Source organism: Myxine glutinosa, chromosome 2 (genome assembly GCF_964187855.1).
Source record: "Myxine glutinosa chromosome 2, kmMyxGlut1.1, whole genome shotgun sequence".
NCBI classification, from domain to species: domain Eukaryota; kingdom Metazoa; phylum Chordata; class Myxini; order Myxiniformes; family Myxinidae; genus Myxine; species Myxine glutinosa.
This window is the reverse complement of record NC_136262.1, coordinates 45363696-45391171: the sequence shown is the minus strand read 5'-3', so window position 1 is coordinate 45391171 and position 27476 is coordinate 45363696. Positions and strand designations below refer to the sequence as shown.

Genomic DNA, 27476 nt, shown 5'->3' with positions numbered 1-27476 from the left:
TCCTTTTAAATCAGAAAATAAAAAGAAATGACATTGACAAAATTAGTGACACCCCAGACTTAATATTTGGAAGCACGGCCTTTGGACAAAATACCTGCAGTCAAGCGCTTCCTGTTGCCATGAATGAGCTTCCTACACCTCTCTACTGGCAGGTTGGCCCACTCTTCTTGTGCAAACTACTCCAGTTCTCCCAGATGTGAAAGGTGCCTTCTCCCAACTTCTGTTTTCAAATCTCTCCACAGGTGTTCAATGGGGTTTAGATCTGGACTCATTGCTGGCCACTTCAGAACAGTCCAGCGTTTGATCTTGTACCATTCCTAGGTGCTTTTTGAAGTGTGTTTGGGGTCATTGTCCTGTTGCAAGACCCATGACTTTGATGGAGACCCAGCTTTCTGACACTGGGTTGAACATTGCGCTCCAAAATGCCTTGGTAATCTCCTGATTTCATGATGCCATGCACACATTCAAGGCACCCAGTGCCAGAGGCAGCTCGGCAACCCCAGAACATCATTGAAGTTCCTCCATGTTTGAATGTCGGGAAGGTGTTCTTTTCTTTGAAGGCTTCATTTTGTTTTCTGTAAACATAGAGATGATGTGAGAGAGAGACAGCAATGAGGTCCTCCTGGGTCTCCTACCATAGAACCCCATTTCATCGAGTTGGTGACGGATGGTGTGAGTTAAAACGGTCGTACCTTGTGTCTGAAGGTCAGCTTTAATCTGTTTGTCAGTTGATTGAGGTGCTTTCTCCACCATTCGAACAATCCTTTGCTGCAATCTTCGATCAAGTTTTCTCTTGCGGCCACGTCCAGGGAGGTTGGCGACAATTCCATGAGCCTTAAACTTCCTGATAACATTGTGTACGGTGGACACAGGAACATCAAGGTCTCTGGAGATGGACTTGTATCCTTGAGATTGTCTATGCTTGGGGACAATCTTGTGTCTGACCTCCTCAGACAATTCTCTCGTTTTCTTTTCTCCATGCTCATTGTGGTACACACAGTGACCCAAAACAGCAGAATGACTCCTTTTCTCTATTCAAACTGGTTGAATGAGTGATTTTTATATTGCAGGCACCTGCAACCCACCACAGGTGAGTTCAATTCCAAAGTAAAGACGCCTACTTGAGGTTGTTTCTGCCAAATAGGGAAATACCACCTATTAGAGCCAAGGGTGTACTTACTTTTTCCATATGCGACATTTGCATTTATGTTTATTTAAATTATACAATGGACAACAAAATGTAAATGTTTCATGATATTTGTTATATTATATCACCATTATCTATCAATATTGTTGAAATGAAGATCAAATAGCTGTATGTTGAAATATGTTGAAAAAGTCAAAACTTTACATGGGGTGTATTTACTTTTTCACGTGACTGTATGGACACCAAAATATATTTTTTTATTTCAACAATTTTCTTGAAGAAATGGTGCATTATTTGAAAAAAGTGCAAGGGTGCCAATATTTTTGGCCACGACTGCACGTTTCTGTCTTCCTGTGTCTTCAGAATGTTAATGATCATGCCCAACCCCACCGCTTTGGCCGGACAGTGTCTCATCCGAGACTTCATTATAATAATAACCCTTTAGCTGTTGGCGTGAGACAAATTAGTTCCACATCATGGGCATAGCGTTGGTGAATTTAATAAGCATGTTGTCTTCTGCCATGCAAAGGCCATTCCTTAATCACCACAAATAGCCAAAGGAAATGGGGTTCTACAAAGGACAATGTAGGTCTCATTCCACCAACTATTTTGCTTCGTCCATTGTCTACTTATGTTCTTGTAATTCATGTACATACACATTAATGTCTTCTGATGTCCTTTTTCAGCATGTGATATACAATCAAAGCACAGAGACAGCAGAGGGTGCAAGTATTGACAAGGCGCCACCTTGAAAAGACACCACCAGGTTTTAGAGGAGGGAGACAAGTTTGAAAGCTCATTCTTGATATTGGACAGATGGTGTTTTCTGGCTCGAGATAGATTAGACACACTTGTTGCGAGCTTTGTGGAATGATCTAAAGTTGTCTTCAGTTGGACTTGCCATCCAGGAGGAGAATGCAAGTTGTTTTAAAGCAACTGCCTCACCGCCGGATTAATAGCACCAAGAGCAAAGGAGTGGTACGATCAATTAATTGAAGACAAGATGGGTTGAATCTGCATACGAGAGAGAATTTCTGCAGAATAATTCCCAGGCTGAATTAATATCAGCGGCAGATTGAGAATCCAGTTTGGACTGGTTTATATAATTGAGAATCCAGCTTGGTATTGGCTTCCTGGTTTTGGCTGCAATACAATCTCACTGGGAAGTATGGAGCTGTAGATCTACTAAGTTCATGCCTAATAGGCAGAGTTCGTGCCTATGCAACTGTTTAGCCAGAAGAGGCATTAACATTTTAAGTTGTTCCTCACTACCCCAGAACTTTTTTTGCATAACACAGACAGGTTAATGTGTGGCAGGCATTTCCTGTTAGTCTGGATGCATACTACAATAGCTGGTGTGGAAGTTGCTTCCTGATACCCACTACAGTAATGGGGTCTGATATACAGTGCCTTCCATAAGTATTGGAACAATGAAGTCAAATTTATCACCTCCACCACCGAAGGTGAATGGAGATTGTTTTCACCCCTGTCTGTCTTTCTGTTTGTCTGTTTGTCTATGAACAAGATATCTCAAAAAAAGTTGTGGACAGATTCGGACGAAACTTGGTGACCGGTTGGGTGTCTGACAAGGACGATTTGATTCGGTTTTGGTGAAGATCTGAATAAGGATTCGGATATGAGAATTATTTAATTTGTAAGTGATTCTTCACCATTGGGAGATAGGGCCAAAAACGATACATAGCAGGATATCTCAAAAAGTTATGGATGGATTTGGACGAAACTTGTTGGACAGGTTGCGTGTGTGACAAAGAAGAATCGATTCAATTTTTGTGAAGATCGGGATTCGGATCCAGCTGGTAGAATTTTTTAAGTGATTCTTCACCATTGAGTGATATAGCCAACCAGGTGGAGGTGTGCTCTCGACTGAGTACCATTCTCGTCCAAATTGTTTTTATTTGCGATGCCCAATTTTGTGCTGATGTTCTAATTGAATTATTCTGTTCTTTCAGCTTCAAAATTTCATTCTTTCTGTCCGACAGACAGACAGAAGGACAGACAGACACCAAATTGCATATTTTAGTATTGTGGCGGACACGAAAGCACTGACGTGGTGACATCACCCCGCACACCAAGTGGGGATGGGCCACGCCAGGGAGAGAGGCGTGGCCTCACGATATACACGGGGCGCGCAGCCCTGAGCAGCTTAGTGCTGCAGTTTGAGTACTTTGAATAAAGACTCTTTTATGAACCGCGTTGGCCGCTTGCTCCTTGCATAAGCATTAGCGCGCGCAGCATCGCGCTTTATATGGTGACCTCGACGTTGGATCTGCCGTAGCGATCCTTCCGAACACGACGCCATTGCAATGGCAAACGTCAAGGCAATGGCGATTAAACTTCCCGAATTTTGGGAGGCCCAGGCCGAAGTCTGGTTCGTTCAAGCCGAAGCCCAATTTCAGCTTCGGCGCCTCACCAACGACGACATGTGCTACTGCCACGTCGTCGCCTCCCTCGGGCCCGGCACGGCCGCTCGAGTTGTGTCCGTCCTTCGCCACCCACCGGACGGCCACAAGTACGAGGCACTCAAGCGGCTACTCCTAGCCACGTTCGGCCTCACGGACGACGCACGGGCCGACCGCCTCCTGGATCTCCCCGAGCTCGGCGACACGCGCCCGTCGGTCCGAATGGACCATATGCTGTCACTGTTGGGCGACGAAGCCCCCGGTTCTCTATTCCGGGCACTTTTCCGTCGCCAACTTCCAGCGCAGGTTCGCCTCGCGTTGGCCGGGACCGGGCTAACGGAACCCCGAGCATTGGCAGCCGAGGCGGACAGGTACTTCGCGGCTTCGGATACGCGGGCGAGAGTCGGTGCGGCCGTCACGGACCTCGAGGCTGATGCTGCTGATGCTGCTGATGATGCTGATCCACAGCATCAGCTTACACAGCATACGCAGCATGCTGATATGCCCCTCGTGACCGCCGCCACGCCCCGCCCACCGCCGCGGCGAAAACCGCCATCTCCACCGGCCTGGCGGAGCCAGCCACACTCCTCCAGCTCCACCACCTGGTGCTGGTTCCACGCCAAGTTTGGCCACGAGGCTCGGCAATGTCATCCGCCATGCTCCTTCAACAGGTCGGGAAACGCCCGGGCCGGCGCTCAATAGTGGCGATGAGCGCCGGCCGTTCGAGCAGCCTGCTGTTCATAATGGACACCTTATCCGGGCGCCGTTCCCGTCGGCACGTCAGACAAGCACGCCGCGGGCGGGGGCCCCGCGCTGCTTGCCGCGAACGGGACGCCCATCCGTACGTACGGAAAATGCTGCCTCTCTCCGGTTCGGAGGGCAGGTTTTCCGAAGGACGTTCGTCACCGCCGACGTGCCCATGGCACTGCTTGGCGCGGACTTCCTGTGCGCTAATGGGCTCCTGGTCGACGTAAAGCGCAGACGTCTTGTCCAGGCCGAGATGTTCAGCTCGCTCGCTTGTGCGCTGCCCAGCTCGTCGAGCAGCTCAACGAGCGGGTTGCCAAGCGGCTTGCCGAACGGTTCGGTTCCGGCCACGTTGATCTGTACGCTTCCGGCAGCGGACACATTCACCCGCCTCCTCGCCGGCTTCCCGGCCCTCACGCAGCCAACCTTCTCAGTGGGGGCTGTCAAGCACGGGGTGGCCCATCACATCCCCACCGTCGGGCCACCGGTCTACGCCCGGGCACGCCGCCTCGAGCCGACGAAGCTGGCGGTGGCAAAAGCGGTTTTGCTACCCTGGAGCGACTCGGCATCGTTCGGCGCTCAGAGAGCGCTTGGGCGTCGCCGCTGCACATCGTGCCGAAGCCCGGCGGGGGATGGCGACCGTGCGGGGACTATCGCCGTCTCAATGACGCCACCACTCCCGACTGCTACCCCGTCCCCCACATTCAGGACTTTTCCGCCCGTTTGGCGGGCATGTCCTTCTTCTCGAAGGTGGACCTCATACGCGGCTACCATCAGGTCCCCGTCAGGCCGGAGGACGTCCCGAAGACGGCGGTCATCACGCCATTCGGACTCTTCGAGTTCCTGCAGATGCCCTTCGGTCTGAAGAATGCGGCTCAGGCGTTCCAGCGACTGATGGACAGCGTCCTGCGCGACTTGGATTTTGTCTACGTCTACCTGGACGATATCCTCGTCGCCAGCGCGTCCCGCAAAGAGCACCTACGCCACCTCCGCACGCTCTTCGAACGCCTGGGTCAGCATGGCCTGATTGTGAACCCCGCAAAGAGCCGGTTCGGCACCGCCGTAATCGATTTTCTGGGGCACCGTGTCACCAAGCACGGAGCCGTCCCCCTGCCGGCCAAGGTGGAGGCGGTGAAGGGGTTTCCGCGCCTCCGCACGATCAGAGGGCTGCAGGAGTTCCTGGGCATGGTGAACTTTTACCATCGGTTCCTGCCCCGTATCGCCCAGCTCCTGCGCCCCCTGCACGAAGCTCTCCGAGGTAAGCCGGGCAAAGGCGACGTTACCTGGACCGAGCAGATGGACACGGCGTTCACGGGCGCGAAGCTCGCCTTGGCTAACGCCACCATGCTCGCGCACCCGGCGCCCGATGCACCGATCGCCCTCACCACCGACGCCTCGGACTATGCGGTGGGCACGGTGCACGAGCAATGGGTGCGTGGAGCTTGGCAACCGCTGGCGTTCTTTAGCCGGCAGCTTCGCCCGCCCGAACGCCGTTACAGTACCTTCGACCCCGAGTTGCTCGGGCTTCACTTGGCGGTCAGGCACTTCCGCCATCTGCTCGAGGGCCGTGCGTTCACGGCCTTCGTCGACCACAAGCCGCTGATCTTCGCGATGGGCAACGTCACCGAGCCGTGGTCGGCCCGGCAGCAGCGTCACCTCTCGGCCATGTCCGAGTACATGACGGACATCCGGCACGTCGCGGGGAAGGACAACCCAGTGGCGGATTGCCTTTCCCGGGCCGTCGCCCACGCAGTCCACCTTGGCATCGACTATGCCCGGATGGCAGCGGACCAGGCCGCTGACCCCGACGCGACGTCCAGGCCTTGCGGACCGCCGTCACGGGCCTCCGCGTCACCGAGGTGCCGTTCGACGGCGTGGGCGCGGCCCTCTTGTGCGACGTCTCCCTCGGGCGTCCTCGCCCCATCGTGCCCGCGGGCTGGCAGCGCCAGGTGTTTGATGCCATCCACGGCCTGTCCCACCCGGGCGCAAGGGCCTCCCAAAGGTTGATCGCCGCCAAGTTCGTCTGGCATGGCCTCCGGAAGGCCGTCCGCGGCTGGGCCAGGACGTGCCTCGCGTGCCAGCGCGCCAAGGTGCACCGGCACACCCAGGCCCCGTTGGCCCCGTTCACGGTGCCGGAACGCCGGTTTGACCACGTCCACGTGGACTTGGTGGGACCTCTGCCCCCCTCGCGGGGTTTCACCCACGTCCTCACCATGGTGGACCACACCACCCGGTGGCCGGAGGCCGTGCCCTTGGCGTCGACGACGGCGGCGGATGTCGCGCAGGCTTTCATCGCCACCTGGGTCGCCCGGTTCGGTGCCCCCTCAGACATCTCGTCTGACCGCGGCCCCCAGTTCACCGCGGAGCTCTGGGGGGCGGTCGCGCAGGGGCTCGGGGTCCGGCTGCACCGAACCACGGCCTACCACCCCCAGGCTAACGGCCTGTGTGAGCGATTTCACCGCTTATTGAAGGCCGCGCTCCGGGCCACCCTCCGCGATGGCGGCTGGGTCGACAGGCTCCCCTGGGTCCTGCTGGGCCTCCGGACGGCGCCCAAGGAGGACCTGCGCGCATCCGCGGCGGAGTTGGTCTTCGGGCAACCGCTGCGGGTGCCGGGCGAGTTCCTCCCCGACTACACGGCACCACGGTCCGCGGCACAGCAGCGCTCCGCTCTGCAAGAGACCGCCCAGAGGGTTCGCCCCGGTGCCAACGGCATGCCACGGGCACCCACCGACGCACGTCGCCCCGGAGCTTCGCACGGCGGAGTACGTCTTTGTCTGCCATGATGCCCACCGGACACCACTGCGGCCCCCGTACGACAGGCCTTTCCGCGTGCTGGAGACCGGGGCGAAGCACTTCACCCTGGACATCGGCGGTACTCCTGACCGCGTTTCTGTAGACCGCCTCAAGCCGGCCCACCTCGACGTGGACCATCCACCGCCAGTGGCCCGACCCCCGCGTCGGGGCCGCCCCCCTGCGGGCGGACCCCCGGCACCGCCCAGCCCCGCCGCCACGTCGCCCCCCGGTCCTGCAGCCGGAGGCATCCCAGATGGCATCCCTGCATCCCAGACGCCACCAGTCGCCAGGGGGCGCTTCGGCCGGGTCATCCGTTTGCCCCACAAACTGACCCTTCAGGTGCGCGGGGATTCTGGGGGGGCGCGTGTGGCGGACACGAAAGCACTGACGTGGTGACATCACCCCGCACAACAAGTGGGGATGGGCCACGCCAGGGAGAGAGGCGTGGCCTCACGATATACACGGGGCGCGCAGCCCTGAGCAGCTTAGTGCTGCAGTTTGAGTACTTTGAATAAAGACTCTTTTATGAACCGCGTTGTCCGCTTGCTCCTTGCGTAAGCATTAGCGCGCGCAGCATCGCGCTTTAGTTTAATGATACAGCAATAACTAGAACGGTATTCAGTAGAGCGCACACCTCTACCAGTCTGAACAGTTTATGTTTTGTATCCCACTGATATGCCAGATCTGGATTCGATCCTGAACCAAAATCGAATCTGCATGTTCTTGTCACCGAACCAACTCATCCACCAAGTTTCGTCATAACTCGTAACTTAATATCGTGTTATATATCGCTTTTCACCCGATCTCTCAATGGTGAAGAATCACTTAAAAATTAAATAAAAATCATATCCGAATCCATATTCACATCTTTACCAAAATCGAATCGATTCATCCTTGTCACACAACCAACATGTCCACCAAGTTTCGTCCAAATCCATCCATAAATTTTTGAGATATTCTGCTATATGTCGGTTTAGCCCCATCAATCAATGGTGAAGAACCACTTAAAAATTCTTTGATCCGGATCCAAATTCTAATCTTCACCAAAATTGAATCAATCCTTCCTTGCCACATATGCAACCTCTCCACTAAGTTTCGTCTGAATCCGTCCACAACTTTTTGAGATATCCTGCCATGTATCGTTTTTGATCCAATGTCCTAATGGTGAAGAATCACTTTAAAAACTCCAGTAGCCGGATCCGAATCCGGATCTTCACCAAAATCTAATAATTTCGTCCTTGTTAAATACGCTACATCGCTGCCAAATTTCGTCCGAATCCGTCCACAACTTTTTGAGATATTTTGTTCACAAACGGACGGACAGACAGGTGTGAAAACATAACCTCCATCCACCTTTGGTGGCGGAGGTAAATATTTTGCAAAAGAAAGAAACCACTAGTGTACTTAGCAATCTAGAATGTCCAGGTCGGCGAAGGAAAACCCCCGCAGTAGAAAAAAAAAATCACTTCTGCTTTGCTGCAAAGCTCAGTATGGTTTGCCTTGGTTTTAACCTGCACTTAGAATGAGTGAAACTAAACATTTTGAAAAGTTTGTTTTGTTCTCACTCAAATTTCAACATCACCTTAATGTGTATCGTTAAGTTGTTACTCCCGCCAGGGAGTAATGCATTCGATCGTGTGTGTGTGTGTGTGTGTGTGTGTGTGTGTGTGTGTGTGTGATGATCGGTGCCCAGCTGATGATCCATGCAGTCGGGAAACTAGTCAATTATTGCTTACGGGTTAACGTTCTAGCTTTAGGTGGAGAAACTATGTTTGAGGTTGGCAACTTAAATAAAGTTGAATATGGGATATTGAAAATTAACATCATTTACAACAATCCTTTAAATTATTTATATTTAAGTTTAGGAACAACCGATACTGTACAATTGTGTGTGTGTGTGTGTGTGTGTGTGTGTGTGTGTGTGTGTGTGTGTGTGTGTGTGTGTGTGTGTGTGTGTGTGTGTGTGTGTGTGTGTGTGTGTGTGTGTGTGTGTGTGTGTAAAAGAGAGAGATAGAATTGTGAGGAACAGAAATGAAAAAACGAGATGTGTGTGTTTGTATGTTCGTGTGTTTGTGAACAAGATATCTGGAAAAGATCTCAACGGATTTGGATAAAAGTTGGTGGGATGATTGCCCTTGGGATAAGGAAGAATTGATTAGTTTTTGGTGAAGCTCAGGATATTATTCCAGATCCAGGAATTTTTTGAAGGATTTTTTAACCATTGGAAGATAAGGCTCCAACTTGACCCACGGCGGGAGTATGCACTCTTCTGAGTGGCATTCTAGTCACACTTGTGTTAGTGTTGCAAAACCACTTTGCGCACTAGTGTAATTGTTGCAAAACCACTTTACGCACTTGTCTAATTGTTGCAAAAACACTTTCCGCGCTCCTGTTCGTGTTAAAATCCACTTTTCGCACTTCTGTTGGTGTTGCAAAACCACTTTCCACACTTGTGCTAGTAATGCAAAACCACTTTGCGCACTTGTGTAATTGTTGCAAAACCACTTTTCGCAATTGTGTTAGTGCTGAAAACCACTTTTCGCACTTGTGTTAGTGTTGAAAACCACTTTTCGCACTTGTGTTAGTGTTGAAAACCACTTTTCGCACTTGTGTTAGTGTTGAAAACCACTTTTCGCACTTGTGTTAGTGTTGAAAACCACTTCTTACAGTTGTGTTAGTGTTGCAGAATCACTTTCCACACTTGTGCTAGTTTAAGTTCTCTTTTTATTGGTATTTCCTCTGTCATGTCAGTTTTGCCATTTCACATTTCTTTTTTCCAATTTGTAACTTGATAATGATATTTTGACAATTGTCCAGCAGGCTAACAATTTAACTTGACATTGTGGATGTGCCGTACAGGTTTGCTGTGCATGGTCTCCATGAGGGGCAAACATACACCTTCCGAGTGAAGGCAGTGAATGCAGCAGGCCTCAGCGACTACTCCCCAGAGTCTGAATCAATCACAATCTTGCCAGCTATCTGTGAGTATCTCATTTACGTTGGTCAGTATACCATCAATCATACGTTACCAAAATGCCTCATCATTTGGCCTCGCTCTACCCTACGTATTCGAATTTGGAGAGGTTAAATACAATGCAGAAAGCTTTTGAACATGTCTCGTGTACAATCTGTGTTGTTTCTGTTGGATTTCAATGTGATACTTCATACATTAGAAAGATGTATTTGTACTCATCAAGCCAGTATTGACTTCAATGAATATGCATCAGAATAACAATGGTTTTGGATAATCTAGCTGTGACGTCACATCACTTTGTTTATATTCATTAAGATGCTTTACATGACCAAAAGTATGCGGACACCCCTTCTAATTGGTGGATTTGGCTGTTTCAGCCACACCCATTGCTGACAGGTAAATATAATCAAGCACAAAACCTATGCATTCTCCATACACAAACATTGGTAGTAGAATGGGCCGTACTGAAGAGCTCAGTGACTTTCAATGTGGCACCGTCATCGGATTCCACCTTTCCAACAAGGCAGTTTGTCAAATTTCTGCCCTGCTAGAGCTGCCCCGGTCAACTGTAAGTGCTGTTATTGTGAAGTGGAAACATCTAGGAGCACAAAAGCTCAGCCGCAAAGTGGTAGGCCACACAAGCTCAAAGAGCGAGTCCACCGAGTGCAGAAGCACGTAGTGCGTAAAAATCGGCTGGCCTCAGATGCATCACTCAGTACCGAGTTCCAAACTGCCTCTGGAAGCAACGTCAGCACAACAACTGTTCGTCGGGAGCTTCATGAAATGGGTTTCCATTGCCGAGCAGTCGCACACAAGCCTAAGATCACCATGCGCAATGCCAAGCATCGGCTGTAGTGGTGTAAAGCTCGCCGCCATTGGACTCTGGAGCAGTGGAAATGCGTTCTCTGGAGTGATGAATCACGCTTCACCATCTGGCAGTCTGACGAACTAATCAGGGTTTGGCAGATGCCAGGAGAACGCTACCTGACCGAATGCATCGTGCCAACTGTAAAGTTTGATGGAGGAGGAATAATGGTCTGGGGCTGTTTTTCATGGTTCGGGCTTGGCCCCTTAGTTCCAGTGAAGGGAAATGGAAATCTTAACGCTACAGCATACAATGACATTCTAGACAATTATGTTCTTCCAACTTTGTGGCAACAGTTTGGGGAAGGCCCTTTCCTGTTTCAGCATGACAATGCCCCCGTGCACAAAGCAAGATCCATACAGAAATGGTTTGTCGAGATCAGTGTGGAAGAACTTGACTGGCCTGCACAGAGCCCTGATCTCAACTCCATTGAACACCTTTGGGATGAATTGGAACGCCGACTGCGAACCAGGTCTAATCGCCCAACATCATTGCCCGACCTCACTAATGCTCTTGTGGCTGAATGGAAGCAAATCCCCACAGCAATGTTTCAACATCTAGTGGAAAGCCTTCCCAAAAGAGTGAAGGCTGTTATAGCAGCAAAGGGGGGACCAACTCCATATTAATGCCCATTATTTTGGAATGAGATGTTCGATGTTCGGGTGTCCATATACTTTTGGTCATGTAGTGTATTTCAAAAAGTTGTGGACGTCTTATGACAACTAGGTAGATGAGTTGGGTAGGTGACAAGAACAAGCCGATTGGATTTTGGTTCAGGTCTGGATCCAGATCTGGCCGATCAGTGGGATACAAAATGTAAACTGTTCAGCCTGGCGGATGTATGCTCTCTACCAGGTGTCGTGCTCGTTTAATGAATGGTTTGGTTTTATAGGAACACAACATAAGAAAAGGGGTAGAAACATGCTGTAAATACAATGGAAGAAATAATCAGGTACATAATATTAACTGTGATTTATGACTAACCTCTTTTTACAGGCAATATATTCTGATTATATTAACATGTGTACTAACATTTATAGTCATGTACTACTTTCGCCAATAACAGCAAGCATAATCGAAGTAATTTAATACAGAATCACATAGGTTGGTACCACGGATCTTCCCCAGACAATTTAATAACTCCGAATCAATCGACACAAGGTGAGATCCATGCAAAAATAAAAATCTTCTTGACAAGGCAATTGGAGAATGCCCGTTGGTGATGGTGGAAATTGTGGGTAGAGAGTCACATTGGGTTTATGGGCTGCTACTGTAGAACCCATCGCAACGGCAGGTGGAGATAAAGCAGAGACACCGGAGACTTTGAGGTGAAAGTCATCGGATTGGCCAAACAGACACGGTCACACATCACATAGAGACTGGGGTAAATCGTTAGTTGGGTTTGAGTGCATGTTGCTGCGAGTCTGTGGAGTGGTAGGGGGTGGTGCGGCTTGTTATCAATGCTGTAGATCTCCCATAGATTTGCTATTACAGAAGCCTCAAAGATTCTACTCCAATCTGAGTGCAAGCACCCTGGACAACCAAAGTGCGAAACCAGTTATTCACCAAGTCTGCAGCTTTGGTTTGTGCTGTCTGATCGTGGGTCGGGATGGCCACGCAGAACCTCGTAAACATGTCCGTCAACACCAAAGACGTTTTTCTTCATATCCATCTGATTAACGATCTAGGCGAGTAAAATCCATCGCCACGACTCTGAGTGTGGCTGACAGTTCAATGCAGACCATGGGTGTATGATGCGGTGGTAATGTGTCCCTTGCTAAAGCACATCTTTTACAACTCTGGACCCATTGTTGAACATCAGTGGTCATTGATGGCCAACAAAAACATTGTCTCATAGATTCCAGCGTCCTACGATCTCCACAATGGCCTGCAGGGTCGTGTTTTGCTTGGAATACTTCTCTGTGCAAGACCTGAAGTAGTACCAACTGTTGATGCTCAGAGCCATCTTTCAGATCCTGGATGATTCTGTACAGTATTCCCTCTAGCTTCAACCTATGGCACTGTCCTATCATTTTCTGTACCTCCCTGGTCTGACTTTGCCTTTCATCTTGACTCCTTAGCAGCAGGGCCTGACCTTCTTCCCTTTTTCATCGTTCGATTCTTGGTAAAAGGTGACACACTCCTCTTCGATTTCTTCAATCCAGACTTTCCAACTTCACACTTCTTAAGTGGTTCAAAATCACTGTCCGACTCAAATGACAGTACCAGCAATCCTCTATTCTTGCTCTTTTAAAAAGTCCCAATCTGCTTCTTCCAGCCATGTCTCTTAATGTTGTCCTTGGTTGGAACAGCCAGCCTGCCTTCCAAATTGAGACTCAAGGTATCCATCAAGCACATCTCCATCTCCATGGCCACTCCCGATGCTGGTGGAGTTTGTCCCACTTGGAGCTGCAGGCGCAGCTCCTCGATGTCGCTGTGCTTGCTGAAAAGCTCCATCTGAAGCTCTGTGCGCTGTTGGTTGTCCTCGGCTATTTAGGCCTGCATTTCTTTGAATCCCCTCTCGTACTTGGCGACTATATGACCAAAATTTTCCGTTCGTGATTCAGATCTAGGGGTAACTTGCCGTTTCAAGTGGACTCGCATCATCTTTGTGCAGCTTTGAGTGATATTGTTTGAAACCGCCCATGCTCTGTGGACTCAGCTTCTCGACCTGATTCCAAAAACGTGCAAGGCCCTCAACAAAACCTCTAACTGTAGTTTGCTCAAAAGTTGTACAACTGGGTAAAGAAAAGCCAGCAAATTAGTATGTTACCGCATTTCACAGCTAGGTCTACAGAACAACATACTTCATACAATCTAGGAAAATCAACTTGAGTCACAAGGTTGCATTTGGCAGTTTGACATTCCCACCTCAGGACTTATTTCATGATGTTGAGATCCCAGGTTCAAATCACACATGCTGCGTTGATTTGTGCATATCTACTCATATCCTTGTAATTCATGTAAATGTACATTAATGTTTCCTGATGTCCTTTTCCTACATATGTGATAACTGCACAAACAACTCATTGAGATCAATATCATTTTAAAAAAAAGAGTACCCTTCACCGATGTACAAATATTTATATACCATTGATCATGTGTTTTGCTGTCATCTTATAACTGTAAACCCAAACCACAGTCTCTCCATGAGCATTTCATGTGAATACTGACCTTCCTGTCCTCTGAAACCACCGAAGAGTGGATTAATTTTTTTTATCATTGACAGAAGAAGCATGACATCTTAGGTTTACGGACTCGAGTCAAATGGCACTGCTTAAAGGTTATTTTCCCCCTTAAAATGCTGTTACTGTATCTATTTTTAGCTGCACCCTCAAGTCCACATGGCATTGTGATACTAGAAAGTGTCAAGGACTCTATGGTATTGGGATGGAAGGCTCCACGAGCAACAGGAGGCCTGGATGTGACGGGTTATTATGTAGATTACCAGATGATGAAGAACACACACGAAGGTCCTTGGCAGGAGGCCAACCTGAAACCCATCGCTGAGAGGATGTTCAGGGTAAGTGGAGAGAGTTGGGGGCGGGGGGTGAGGGAGGGGGGGGGGGGTCTGGTGTTTAAAGGGGAACAAGGAGATATTTTTTTTAGCAATGACGAATGTATTAAGGAAAACAGATCTAACACTTCATGCTCATTCATTCAAGGAATCCCATCGCATTTCCTTTTTTTCTGTTCAAATCGAGTTTATAAATTATCACGTGTTGCACGATCATGGTGTATTTATTATTCACCTGCTAAAGCAAGGTAATGGGCATTTCGTACACTCACGTAGTAGTAGTAGTAGTAGTAGTAGTAGTAGTAGTAGTAGTAGTAGTAGTAGTAGTAATAATAGTAACAGTAATAGTAATAGTAGTAGTAGTAGTATACTATTACTACTACTACTACTCCTACTACTACTACTACTACTACTACTACTACTACTACTGATACTATTGCTGCTGCTATTACTACTACTACTACTACTACTACTACTACTACTACTACTACAACTACTACTACTACAACTGCTGCTACTAATACTACTACTACTACTACAACTTCTGCTGCTGCTACTACTACTACTACTACTACTACTACTGATACTATTGCTGCTGCTACTACTACTACTACTACTACTACTACTACTACAACTGCTGGTACTACTACTACTACTACTACTACTACGACTACTACGACTACTTCATCATCATCGTCGACAAGATGAACAAGCATTTTGAGTATTGCGCTGCAATACATGTCCCCTACCAAAGTTCAAAGTGCCATAACTTTGTCAAAAATGATCGAATATGCAAATTTATGCACAGTTGATGCTGGTTTTCAAACTTGATCTGAGGTATGCTGAGACACGTGTGTCACACCTCGCCTTGTTGATAAGCCCGCAAGGTCGCTCCATGGAGCAGCCTGCACGTATTGCACTGTGTGAATTATATAATTACCAACGCACGGTCTGAGGTACAAGCAATTCAAGAGATATCCATTAAAAAAAAAAAAAAATTCGTTTAATTAACGATATCTGCCAAACCACGTGACCTATCGCAAATTCCAAAAGGACATTTTAGTGGACTGACATGCTGAACAGATCTGTGAAGTTTCCCCTCGATTGGATCAAAAATGAGGGAGGAGCTCGGTTATAAAGGTTCATGCTTAAAAACGTCATAACTCTGAAACCATGTGATGCATGACGTCATGCTCGGTGACTTTTTTGTTCGTCATGGGTATGCGATTCCGCCTGCAAAGATTGGCCTCGATCTGTTCAGCCGTTGCAGAGAAAAGGGCACGAAAAACAATATGGCGGCCGAACCACGTGACCTGTGACGTCATAATTACCATTAAAATATTCTACAGACCGAGTCCCCCCTAAGGTGAAAATTTGATCTCAATCGGTCCTATTATTGCAGAGAAAATCTTTTTAAAAGGAAATTAAAACTTAAAATGGCACTGAGTTAAGGATCATCAGAATTATCAGAATTACCAAAGTTCAAAGTGCCATAACTTTGTCAAAAATGATCGAAACGTCGTGAAGTTCGAACTTGATCTGTAACTTATCATGAGGAAACCATGTACCAAGATTGAAATCATTAGCATTAAGCGTTTAGAAAAAAAGTCCAGAAAACTGTTCTTTGTGTGACGGACTGATGGGACTGACTGACTGACGGACTGACGGACGGAGGGACGGAGTGCAAACCTATAGTCCCCTCCGGTGTACACCGGTAGGGGACTAATAAGAAGTAATGGACATAGTGATTGCTCAAACACTCTTTAAAATTTACATCTTCGTGAACGGAAAAATCCTGAGTAAGATGATCTGAGATCATTGTGGTGCCATTAGAAGCCATTAGTATTAGGGCATTGTGGTGGAAGAGTTAGAACACTGAATGGATCAGGATGCAACAGAATCAAAGCAACAGTAAAGAGAGGTAGGAAACAGCAACAACAGGGTTGAAGGACAAAATAGAGCAAGACTTGGACAAACAATCGGTGTTGGGTGGAATGAGGGGCAGGGGAGAACGCATGGGGTGGAAAAGATAGATATAGAAGCAAACTCTCTGGAAGGAAAACTAGAAAGTTAGAAGGAGTTGGGCTTGGGGGTGGGTGAGAGAGGAAGTGAGGAGGTTACTGGTGTGTGGGGGAGGTAGAGAAGATCATGGTTTTGAATGATCTGATGTGAAGGTGAATTTTGAAAATAGAAGGTGCAATACCAGAAATGCGGTGGTAGAAGATGGAGAGACCACCGACCAGTCTGCGATGGGAAGTGATAGGCCCATGGGCTCAGCTTCATCATGAGACATTCCATGGAACAAATATCGTGGGACAAAGATTTCATATCAACTGTGATGATGGATTTCATGACCTTGCTGAAGTAAACGAAGAGGTCTGTGGTTAAGTGGATACGTTTTTGGACCTTTTATGTAATGCAGTGATGTTGGCTGATTTGCGTGCAGATGGGAGATGACCTAGCACAATTATGATAGGATTGAAAGGACAGAAAGAGGAAGTGCAAGAGCAGCAAAGCAGGTATTTATGACCGTGAGCTGATGACAAGATTTGGAAGCAAACACAGAATTGAGGCATTCGGCCTTTTCATATGCGGAGTCAACTGTGGTTCCACTTGAGGAGAGGGAAGGGATTGTGAGGGCATACTCCAGAGGCAGACCTAACAAGGCGCCACTAGGTCTTAGAGGAGGGAGACAAGTTTGAAAGTTCAATCTTGAGGTTGGACATGTTTTCTGGATCTCCTGAGAAGGGACACACATGTGGACTTGCTATCAGCATCCATTACATACACAATGCAATGCATTTAATAATTGCACAAAACAGGCCAAAACTAATTGTAGAATCAATGTTAAATTGACGTTGAAATAACTCGAAAGCTTCTCAAAATGCAAAGCCCAGCGACATCCACTAGGACTTTAACAAAACTTGATGACAACACTTAAAACAAAAATGTATAATTTGATCAAATAATCTTCTCCGTTTTGACCATTTGCCCTTCTACATTTTCACCCAATTAATAAATTAGTCGTCTCCATGATGTCGCAATAAAGGTTTGTTGCAATTTTGATGAAAAAAAAGCTCAAATGGTAAAAAAAAAAGTAATGCCCTGGACAACACACACACACACACACACACACACACACACACACACAAACACACACACACAAACACATACACACACAAACACATAAATAATATGATGAAGAAAGAAGAACCTCACTGAGATTTTCAAAACCATCCCCGGGAATATTACCATAAATGAACGACAATTGGAGACAATCCGGGATTCAGTGAAGATCATTAAAAGAGCCCTTGGAACAAAACTCTGAAAAAGTTGAACAGCTTGGTCCATGAACCGTGATCCCTTACCGAAGAGAAGGTGGATACCTTGGGTCCTGGGAGGACTCCGTTCCACCTCCTGAAACTCGCAAATGGAGATAACAACGAACAATACACACACAAACACACACATACGTCAAGTTACCAAACACATTCACATCTCAATCTTTTTCTCTGGTGAAGGGTTAACACCTGTATTGTCAGCTTCTCCTTGCTTCCTTAAGCAGTTAGCAATACCTCAACCAATGTCCTGTTGATGTCCGCTGATGCAGATCGACGCTCGCCTTCACCAGCAAGACTAGTTCTTCTTTCTGCATCACAACTACTCTGTTCAGAGTCAATGCTTTGATAATCCCATGATTTAACAACTCTTTGTCAACATCTGAGACCGCATTTGGTCCTAGCTTATTCTATACCCCAACATCTCCTGGCATTCAGTCCCTTTTTGCTTTTGCTTTGCATATGCTGTATTGCTCCTTTGTGTGGAAGATCAGTTTGCTATGGTGTCTCTTCGTTGGCAAAAGCTCTGTATTCAACTTCAGTTATTTTACCTTGTCATGGTTAATATTTGATCGTTTACTTCAGAAATTTTATTACTTGTTGGCTAATGTTTGCTATTTTACCAAAATTTATTTTTGGTTGGCCAATGAGAGCGATTTCACAAAATTTAATGTAATCACACCAACCTGAGGACAGAATTTGTCTTCAGCATCATGTACCTGGCAGGTTATGGATCTGAAAGAAAACAGTGACTACAGATTCCGAGTTCGTGCTGTAAACATGGCTGGCGTTGGCCCTCCTTCAGACATCAGTGACTGCATCACATGCGAAGAATGGACGCTCGCCGTGCCAGGTATGTGTGCAGCTTCCGTTGAGGTTTTTCTCTTGCCAAGTTGAAATCCATGACTTATTTAAACTGATACAAGTTGTGAAACTTACATCTACTCACGTCAACCTTTCCTGGTATAAGATTGCTTCGAAAATTATTGGCAACGCACGACTTTTTCACATGAAACTTTTGCAACTGGAGAGTTCATAGAACACCTTATCCCATGCAGTCTTGAGAAAAGAGGACATGGATGGGTAGTGTCTGTTTGCAGCAAATTTGATTGGTCGAGATGATGATGTAAAATGCAGTAATATTTTGTCCAAGTACTGCTAAAGCCCCTGTCACACCTTGACGATTTAGCCAGCGTATGCCGCCGTATCAAAATTGAGTGCTGGTGTGAGTCATACGCTGGTACGTCGACAAATTTTGAGCATGCACGAAATTTGTCGACGAGCTCGGCGTACTACGACGTATGCCAGCGTGCTTCAGCGTGCTCTTAACGTAGCCAAATTTTTCATACGTCGGCATACGCTGGCTAAAACGTCAAGGTGTGACAGCGGCTTAAGCAAAAGGTTCCTTTTCCGATTCATGTTCCAATTCGTGTTCAAAATATAACATTCAATTAAAATAAAGTATTTCCTCGATCATAACCTGACGCATAAAGTAGATGGACAGACAGATGGACAGACAGACAAAGTGAACCAATTGCTTAACCCATCTTTCCGCTTCATGCCAGCGGGGTAGTTACCTAACTTGCTACAAAACCTAAAAGTGCAGTAGTTCATGAACGATTTTCCTTTGAAAGCCATTTTGCTGCATTTTTGTCATGTGAATCATTAGATTTGCTCATTTTGAAAGCATTCAGCATGCAGACTCATACCACCTATGAGCAGTCTTTTTTTTCTTTAACTTCCTTCTCTACATTGTCACAAAGTTAAACTAGAACGACACTCGGTAAAGAACATACCTCCGCCTGGTGGCCATATCACTCAATGGTGAAGAATCGCTTAAAAAAATTATACTAGCCGGATCCGGATCTTCACCAGAATTTAGTCGATTCGTCTTTGTCACACACACAACCTGCCCAACAAGTTTCGTTCAAATCCATCCATAACTTTTTGAGACATCCTGCTATGTATCGTTTTTGGCGCTATCTCCCAATGGTGAAGAATCACTTTGAAAATTAAATAATTCCCATATCCGAATCCATATTCAGATCTTCACCAAAATCGAATAGAATCGTCCTTGTCAGACACAACCTGTACAACAAGTTTCGTCCAAAATCCATCCGTAACTTTTTGAGATATCCTGCTATGTATCGTTTTTGGCCCTATCTCCCAATGGTGAAGAATCACTTTAAAAATTCTAGTAGCCGTCTCCGAATCCGGATCTTCACCAACAACTAATCATTTCGATTTTGTCACATACGCTACCTCCCTGCCAAATTTCGTCCGAATCCGTACACAACGTTTTGAGATATGTTGTTTACAAACGGACAGACAAACAGACAGACAGCGGTGAAAACATAACCTCCATCCACCTTTGGTGGCGGAGGTCAAAAAAAGTCATGATTACTAGATCTGAGCGTTTTTTAAATAATTATCACTTTTCACAATTATCACTTTGCACTCAAATCCTCCAGCTGAAGGAATTATCCAGGGCCTGCAGACCCTTTTTGTATACAAAGTCGGAGACAAAGTGGCACTTTCAAAATTCCTTCATTTTGCAGTGCTCTCTAGTTTACATGTGTATGTGATATTTGTGTATGCAGCTCCTCTATGAGCCTTAGACTCTGTAAACAAAAAACAAAATGAAAGGGGAGGGTTAATGAGGATAGATTGATGGAACATGAGGAAGGGTTGAAAAGGCATCCTGAAGCCCTGGAGATTTTTTTTCGTCGTCAAACTGGCACTGATGAGTTTTTACCTCCACCGCCGAAGGTGGAGGGAGGTTATGTTTTTACCCCTCTTTGACTATCTGTCTGTATGTTTGTGAGCAGGGCATCTCAAAAAGTTGTGGGCAGATTGGACAAAACATGTGGACAGGTTTTGTGTGTGACAAGGATGTATTATAGATTTTGGTGAAGTTCCAGATATGGATCGAGAATTTTTTACACGATTTTTAAAATTTTTAAGGGAGTCTTCAGTCCTTCACCGTTGACAATAACAAGCCGATTAGATTTTGGTTCCGGTCAGGATGCAGATCCGGCCTATAAGTGGGATATAAAACGCTAACTGTTCAACTTGGCGTCGGTATGTGCCCCACCGAGTGCCATTCTAGTTTTTTATCCCTCCGCCGACAAAGTCGCAAATTCCTTATCCTAAAAATCTGAAATTGCATGCACATGATCTATGACCCATTTGTATTGACATATTAAATTTCGGACATCAAAGATCACATGGCTTGGCAGCCATTTTGGATTGAAGGAAAATATGAAAGAATCATATCTCTGAAACTGCTCACCCTATCGATGCGAAATTTTACAAATATCATCGAACAGCACTGCTGCATATAGTTTGCAAATGATGGTGTCATCGGTCACGTGGTTTGGCAGCCATATTGGATAGAAAAACGAACCTTATCCGATCAATACGAAACTTCACAGACGTGATCCACCACCCATACATATGCAGAATTATGGCATCTACCCGTTGTGGGACTAGGCGGAGTCATATTGGCGACACAGTCGCATTGTTCTAGTTTTAAATGTAATTTCCAATCAGTTACACATTTTCTCCAGGTATGCATGTTTTCTGATGTCATTGGACTAGAAGTTACGTTCATTGCTCTGAAATGTTTTGGCAAAGGTAGAATATTTTCTAACCATTAAGAAACTAGTGATAATAAACCGCTTAACTGGACATGGTGGTATAATGCGGAATGCATCCCATCACCGAGCCGGGGTCCAGAGATGAGCTAATTGCAGTGAAAAGATGATCAACAGAGAGACATTACTGCAGCCTGGCAGAATGATGATGAAAAACTCAGGGCAGTGAGTGAGGACACGAGGAAAATGAAGTTTATTAACAAGAATCAATTTCATCTGAAAGAAAACAATCCAAAAAGTGTAATGAACTATCCGAAAAAAAATAGTGTATTTCGCAGACATCGCTGCAGCATTGTTTTCAGCTCAACTCCCTGGGTTTCCATTCATGTAATTGTTGCCTGTAGTGTAGCCTGTAAGGTGACATGGTGTGTGTGTGTGTCTGTATTGGGGGGAGGGGGTGAGGTTAAGGGTCACCGGTTCATCTACATCATTCATTGGTTCATTATTTTCTGTCAATGATGTCACACATACATCCCTCAAATTATGTCAATGATATTGTCTTCTGCCATGCTGTTCACACTGCACACTCATCATCCATCTGAGACCAATCATTTTGCGCATCTTTGTTATAGATTAATCTTCCTTACCAGCATGTTGGCTCGTTCATATAGAATCAGTCCAAATGCAGGATTGCCTTTGGTTCTACATTCCTGGAATCACAGCAAGTCGGCTTTATCAAGTACCTCACCCTCAGAATGAGTCTCAATGCTGTCTAGAGAAAGGCTCACAAATTTTGCTCTCTTTTTCTTGAATTTTCCAAGAAGGCATTCGTGACAGATCTCTACCGGTGCTGGTCTTTTTTTCCCCCTCGGTCAATAGTATCGAGCTTTGTTTCCACAGTGATTGATTTCTGTTTACACGGCATGATCACACGTCTAGGCTACAAAGAGGAAGGCCTTCAGATGCTCAGTACTGTACTGTATGAGATAATCAGCTGTCTGTCATGTGCTCAATATGTAAGTGACCAACATACAAGAGTAGGGTCTAAAAGTATTTTTTACTGGGAGTGTCTCGACAGCTTGGGTCTGATGCTTCACAGGTAGAGTGCTGCATTAGTCAGTGCGTCGTCCCTCGGATGGATGTTCATCTGGGGACAATGGTCTGCTCGCATCAATTTATGGACATGAAAGATCACACGGTTTCCTCCACTAAGAGAAGGCGACTTATCTCCGGCACCCTGAACAAATTACAAATTATTACCCTAATATAAATGGGGCATCACATTCGTGGCACAACTGTGGCCTTTTGAAGATGGTGAAGGTGTGCATTCTGAACTGGTGAATTGACTCCCCAGGTGAAATGAATACATACTGAAAAATATTCAATAATGATCAAATCCCGCAATACTCAGATTTAATATTTCGAGTTCAGTTTCCTTTTAACATTCAACAACTGCAGCATATGAAGGTGTTTAACAGAAACTGCACATCACAATCAAACGTAGACCGGAAAGTCAGTTTCGCGAAAGACTTGAGGATAGTATTTCAATGTATTAATGAAAAACGAAAAATTTTCGTGCAAAACTGGCACATTCAGGAGTGATATCTGCGATCGAATTTATTTTCTTAATTTCTTTATGTTAAGGGCTGACCGCTTGGCATGGCAGGATTGTTGAGTGTGAAATACCCCTGCACACCCGCAGATTCAGCATTTGTTCCCATTTCAAATTGTAACGCCAATTCGGTTCACCATGACGAAGGTGCATGGACAGCTAAACGTTATCGTGGTGAGCGTACGGAGCATCCTTCTGGTAGCAGGTTACCTGCACTCAGAATACAAAGCAATGGCTCATTTGCATGATTCACATTATCCATACTTCTTGCCAGCTCAAAATTGCTGTAGCATTCCTAAATACAGCGTTAACCTGGACATCTGAGTTTGATCTCAAAAATTAATTGAACCTTAAGATGCCGGGCGCATGAGATGAGATGTAGAGAAGCAGTGACATTTACATCTTATTATAATAGACTCATTAGAGCAAACGTATATGGTTATGTCGTTATGTATGTTTGTTAATATGCGACAAAAACGTCTTTTTCTTCTAATAAAATTAACACCCTCTTAATTAACCCTCTTAATTACGTTTAGACTGCTGAGACCCCTCAGACCTTTGATGACACTTTAATTACCCCAAGACCCTTAAGACCCAAAATACCCTTAAATACCCCGAAGACCCAAAACACCCCAAAGGCCCAAAATTCCCTTGAAGGCCCTGAGGCTCAAAAAGACCCTGAAGACTCAAAAGGCCACGAAGACCCAAAACACCCTGAAGACCCAAAACACCCCAAAAACCCAAAACACCCTGAAGACCACAAACACCCTTAAAGACCCGGAAGACCCCAAAGACCCAAAACACCCCAAATTCCCAAAATACCCTTAAAGGCCCAGATGATCCAAAAGGCCCCGAAGACCCAAAATGGCACCGAAGACCCAAAATACCCCAAAGACCCGGAAGACCCTGAAGCCCCAAAAGAACCCAAAGACCCAAAACACCCCGAAGAACCAAAAGGCTTGGAAGACCCAAAATACCCTGAAGACCACAAAGACCCTCAAAGACCCCAAATACCCCAAAGACCCAAAATACCCTGAAGACTAAAAGACCCTCAAAAACCATGAAGACCCCCTAACAACACACCTAACAACTCGCCTAAGTCGCAGGCTATCGCCAAGAGTAAGTCGCGGGCTATCGCCAAGGGTAAGTCACGGGCTATCGCCAAGGGTAAGTCGCGGGCCATCGCCAAGGGTAAGTCGCGGGCCATCGCCAAGGGTAAGTCGCGGGCCATCGCCAGGGGTAAGTCATGGGCCATCGCCAAGGGTAAGTCGCGGGCCATCGCCAAGGGTAAGTCGCGGGCCATCGCCAAGGGTAAGTCACGGGCCATCGCCAAGGGTAAGTCGCGGGCCATCGCCAAGGGTAAGTCGCGGGCCATCGCCAAGGGTAAGTCGCGGGCCATCGCCAAGGGTAAGTCACGGGCCATCGCCAAGGGTAAGTCGCGGGCCATCGCCAATGGTAAATCGCGGGCCATCGCCAAGGGTAAGTCGCGAGCCATCGCCAAGGGTAAGTCGCGGGCCATCGCCAAGGGTAAGTCGCAGGTCATCGCCAAGGGTAAGTCACGGGCCATCGCCAAAGGGTAAGTCGCGGGCCATCGCCAAGGATAAGTCGCAGGCCATCTCCAAGGGTAGGTCGTGGGCCATCGCCAAGGGTAAGTCGTGGGCCATCGCCAAGGGTAAGTCGTGGGCCATCGCCAAGGGTAAGTCGCGGGCCATCGCCAAGGGTAAGTCGCGGGTCATCGCCAAGGGTAAGTCGCGGGCCATCGCCAAGGGTAAGTCGCGGGCCATCGCCAAGGGTAAGTCGTGGGCCATCGCCAAGGGTAAGTCGCGGGCCATCACCAAGGGTAAGTCGCAGGCCATCGCCAAGGGTAAGTCTCGGGCCATCGCCAAGGCTAAGCTTCCCTTGGGGGGTGGGGGGAGTCAACCTCCAACGGTACTCCCGTCAACTTTTTGAGATATCCTGTTCACAGACAGATGGGCGAAAACATAATCTCCATCCACCTTTGATAATGGTGGTAAAAATACGTTAAAATGAAAGACTTGTCTGCCTATTTATCTTCAGATTTGTGTTAAAAATATAGCAATCGATTTAAATAAGTTGTTCCTCAATCATAAACTGATGAGACGGATGGACGGACAGACTGAAGGACATTAACCAATATTGCTTAACCCTACTTTTTACTTCACGTGTGCAGGGTAATAAATATAAAGGGTGCATTCATAAAAATTAAAATGCTCTCTGCAAGAAAAATTCCGACCTTATTAATACATCAGAAAAACTTATGAACAATTGTTTGCTCTTTTTTCTTTCTTTTTTTTGTATACAGAGTCGAGGCTCGTGAAAGAGCTAACATTTATCAAACAAACAAATCAAGCAAACAAAGTATATCAAAAGGGGAGCGGTCGACAAGATGGGGAGAGAAGGGGAGGAAGCACACAAACACAACATTTGAGAGCAGGGACATCGGGAGATGTGTGGGAGGGAGAGGGGCCTGGGGGGGGGGGCAGGATAGGTATAAAACGCAAGGACACCAAGGACTTCCAGGAAAGAAGTCGGCACCTCAAAAAGTGGATTTGGGGTGAAATTAGCGGGGGTAGAAAAGATCAAGGTTTTGGATTGGGGAAGATAAGAGATGGTGGTGAAGAGCCGTTTTAAAGACCTGGAGGGAGGAGAGGGATTGAAGAGAGTGAGGGAGTTTGTTCCAGAGGCGGGAGAAAAGAGGAATGAAGGAGTGAAGGTGAGCAGAGAGTCTTGATTTTGGCAGTTTAACCATAAGAGGGTTGCAGGCAGATCTTGTGCGACCTGTAGGAATATTTGGGGGACAGAGCCCAGAGAGAGCTGGGGGAGCAAGGCCGGAGAGGAGTCGGTAGAAGACGGAAAGACCACCAACCTGCCTGCGGTGAGTATGGACCTTTAGTCGTTGGTAGAATCATGTGTGACCATCGATTTGCTGTGGCCATAAATACCTAAAACTGCTGTTCTGGTTAATTGTCACCAGTGGGGTTCATAATGGTACATTTGAGCTCCTATGATCCCACAAATGTAGTCTCTTAACTTGTTCTATTTGTTGTGCTGTTGCTGGAGAAGATGAGGATGGATTTCAACTTGCCACCCTTGGATTGCAAGAGTTAACTAGAACGCCACTCAGTAGAGCACATACTCCCGCCGTGGGTCAAGTTAGAATAGTACGATTTCACAAAAGTTTGAGGGAGTAGTTCAGTGACAACACAAGCCAAGACAACACAAGACAGACACTGCACAGATATATATTTAGAATATATAGAAGATAATGTAAAAAAAAACAAGGCAATTTCCTTACATTTTCGGATTCAGTGTTCAATTCTATATAAGTGAGTGTATTTTGAGGCATGTGTGACTTCAAATAAAATTGTAAGCCAGGAAAAACGTTCGTTTCATTCCTTGGGGATACAACATGTAAAACTGGCCCAAACGTCAAAACAAAACTCGCTCATTTTAAGTCGTTCAAGCTAATGCGACCACTCATTCTTCTGGGAAGAATCCCGTGCACATGCTTGTCACACTTATAACTCACCTACAGTCACGTGAAAAATTAAGTATACCCCATGTAAAGTTTTGACTTTTTCAACATATTTCAACATACAGCTATTTGATCTTCATTTCAACAATATTGATAGATAAAGGTGATATAAGATAACAAATATCATGAAACATTTACATTTTGTAGTCCATTGTATAATTTAAATAAACATGAATGCAAATTTCGCATGTGAAAAAGTAAGTACACCCTTGGCTCTAATAGGTGGTATTGCCCCCTTTGGCAGAAACAACCTCAAGTAGGCGTTTCTTATAACTGTCTACCAGTCTCTGCTATCGACTGGGAGAAATTTTTGCCCACTCCTCCATGCAGAATTATTTCAGCTGTGCGATGTTTGAGGGGTTTGAAGTTGAGGGGTTTCAGCTGTGCGATGTTCCGAGGTAGAAAAATGTTTTCACACCTTCCAGCTTCACGCCGTCTCCAAAATCCAACTCAACATTTCCTCCATCTGCAGCTCCCTCTGTGCACACATTACATTTGAATGTAGCTGCCACATTAGTGGTCTGAGAGGGTCATTAACCAGTGTGGCAGCTACATTCAAATGTAAGGTGTGCACAGAGGGAGCTGCAGATGGAGTAAATGTTGAGTTGGATCTTGGAGACGGCGTGAAGCTGGAAGGTGTGAAAACATTTTGCTACCTCGGAGACATGCTGAATGGAGAAGGTGGATCAGACTCGGCAACGGTTGCTAGAGTGTGATGTGCATGAAAGAAGTTTCGGGAACTGAGTGGCGTGCTGATGAGGAAGGGAGTGTCGTTGAAGCTGAAGGGAAAGGTGTATGCTGCATGTGTGAGAAGTGTTATGATTTATGGGAGTGAGACATGGGTAATGAACGTAGAGCAGAAACGAAGGTTGGAAAGGGTGGAAATGCGAATGGTTCGATAGATGTGCGGAGTA

General features: G+C 46.5%; 1 protein-coding gene across 1 annotated transcript in view; it reads left to right on the top strand.

Moving 5' to 3' along the window:
• The window catches only part of MYOM1 (myomesin 1), a 272604-nt gene that overhangs the window by 186819 nt on the left and 58309 nt on the right, over positions 1-27476 (top strand). The window contains exons 17-19 of the mRNA XM_068103177.2: positions 9964-10085; positions 14270-14466; positions 18525-18651. Coding sequence (XP_067959278.2) covers positions 9964-10085; positions 14270-14466; positions 18525-18651 — 446 coding nt within the window. The remainder of the gene's footprint in view (positions 1-9963; positions 10086-14269; positions 14467-18524; positions 18652-27476) is intronic.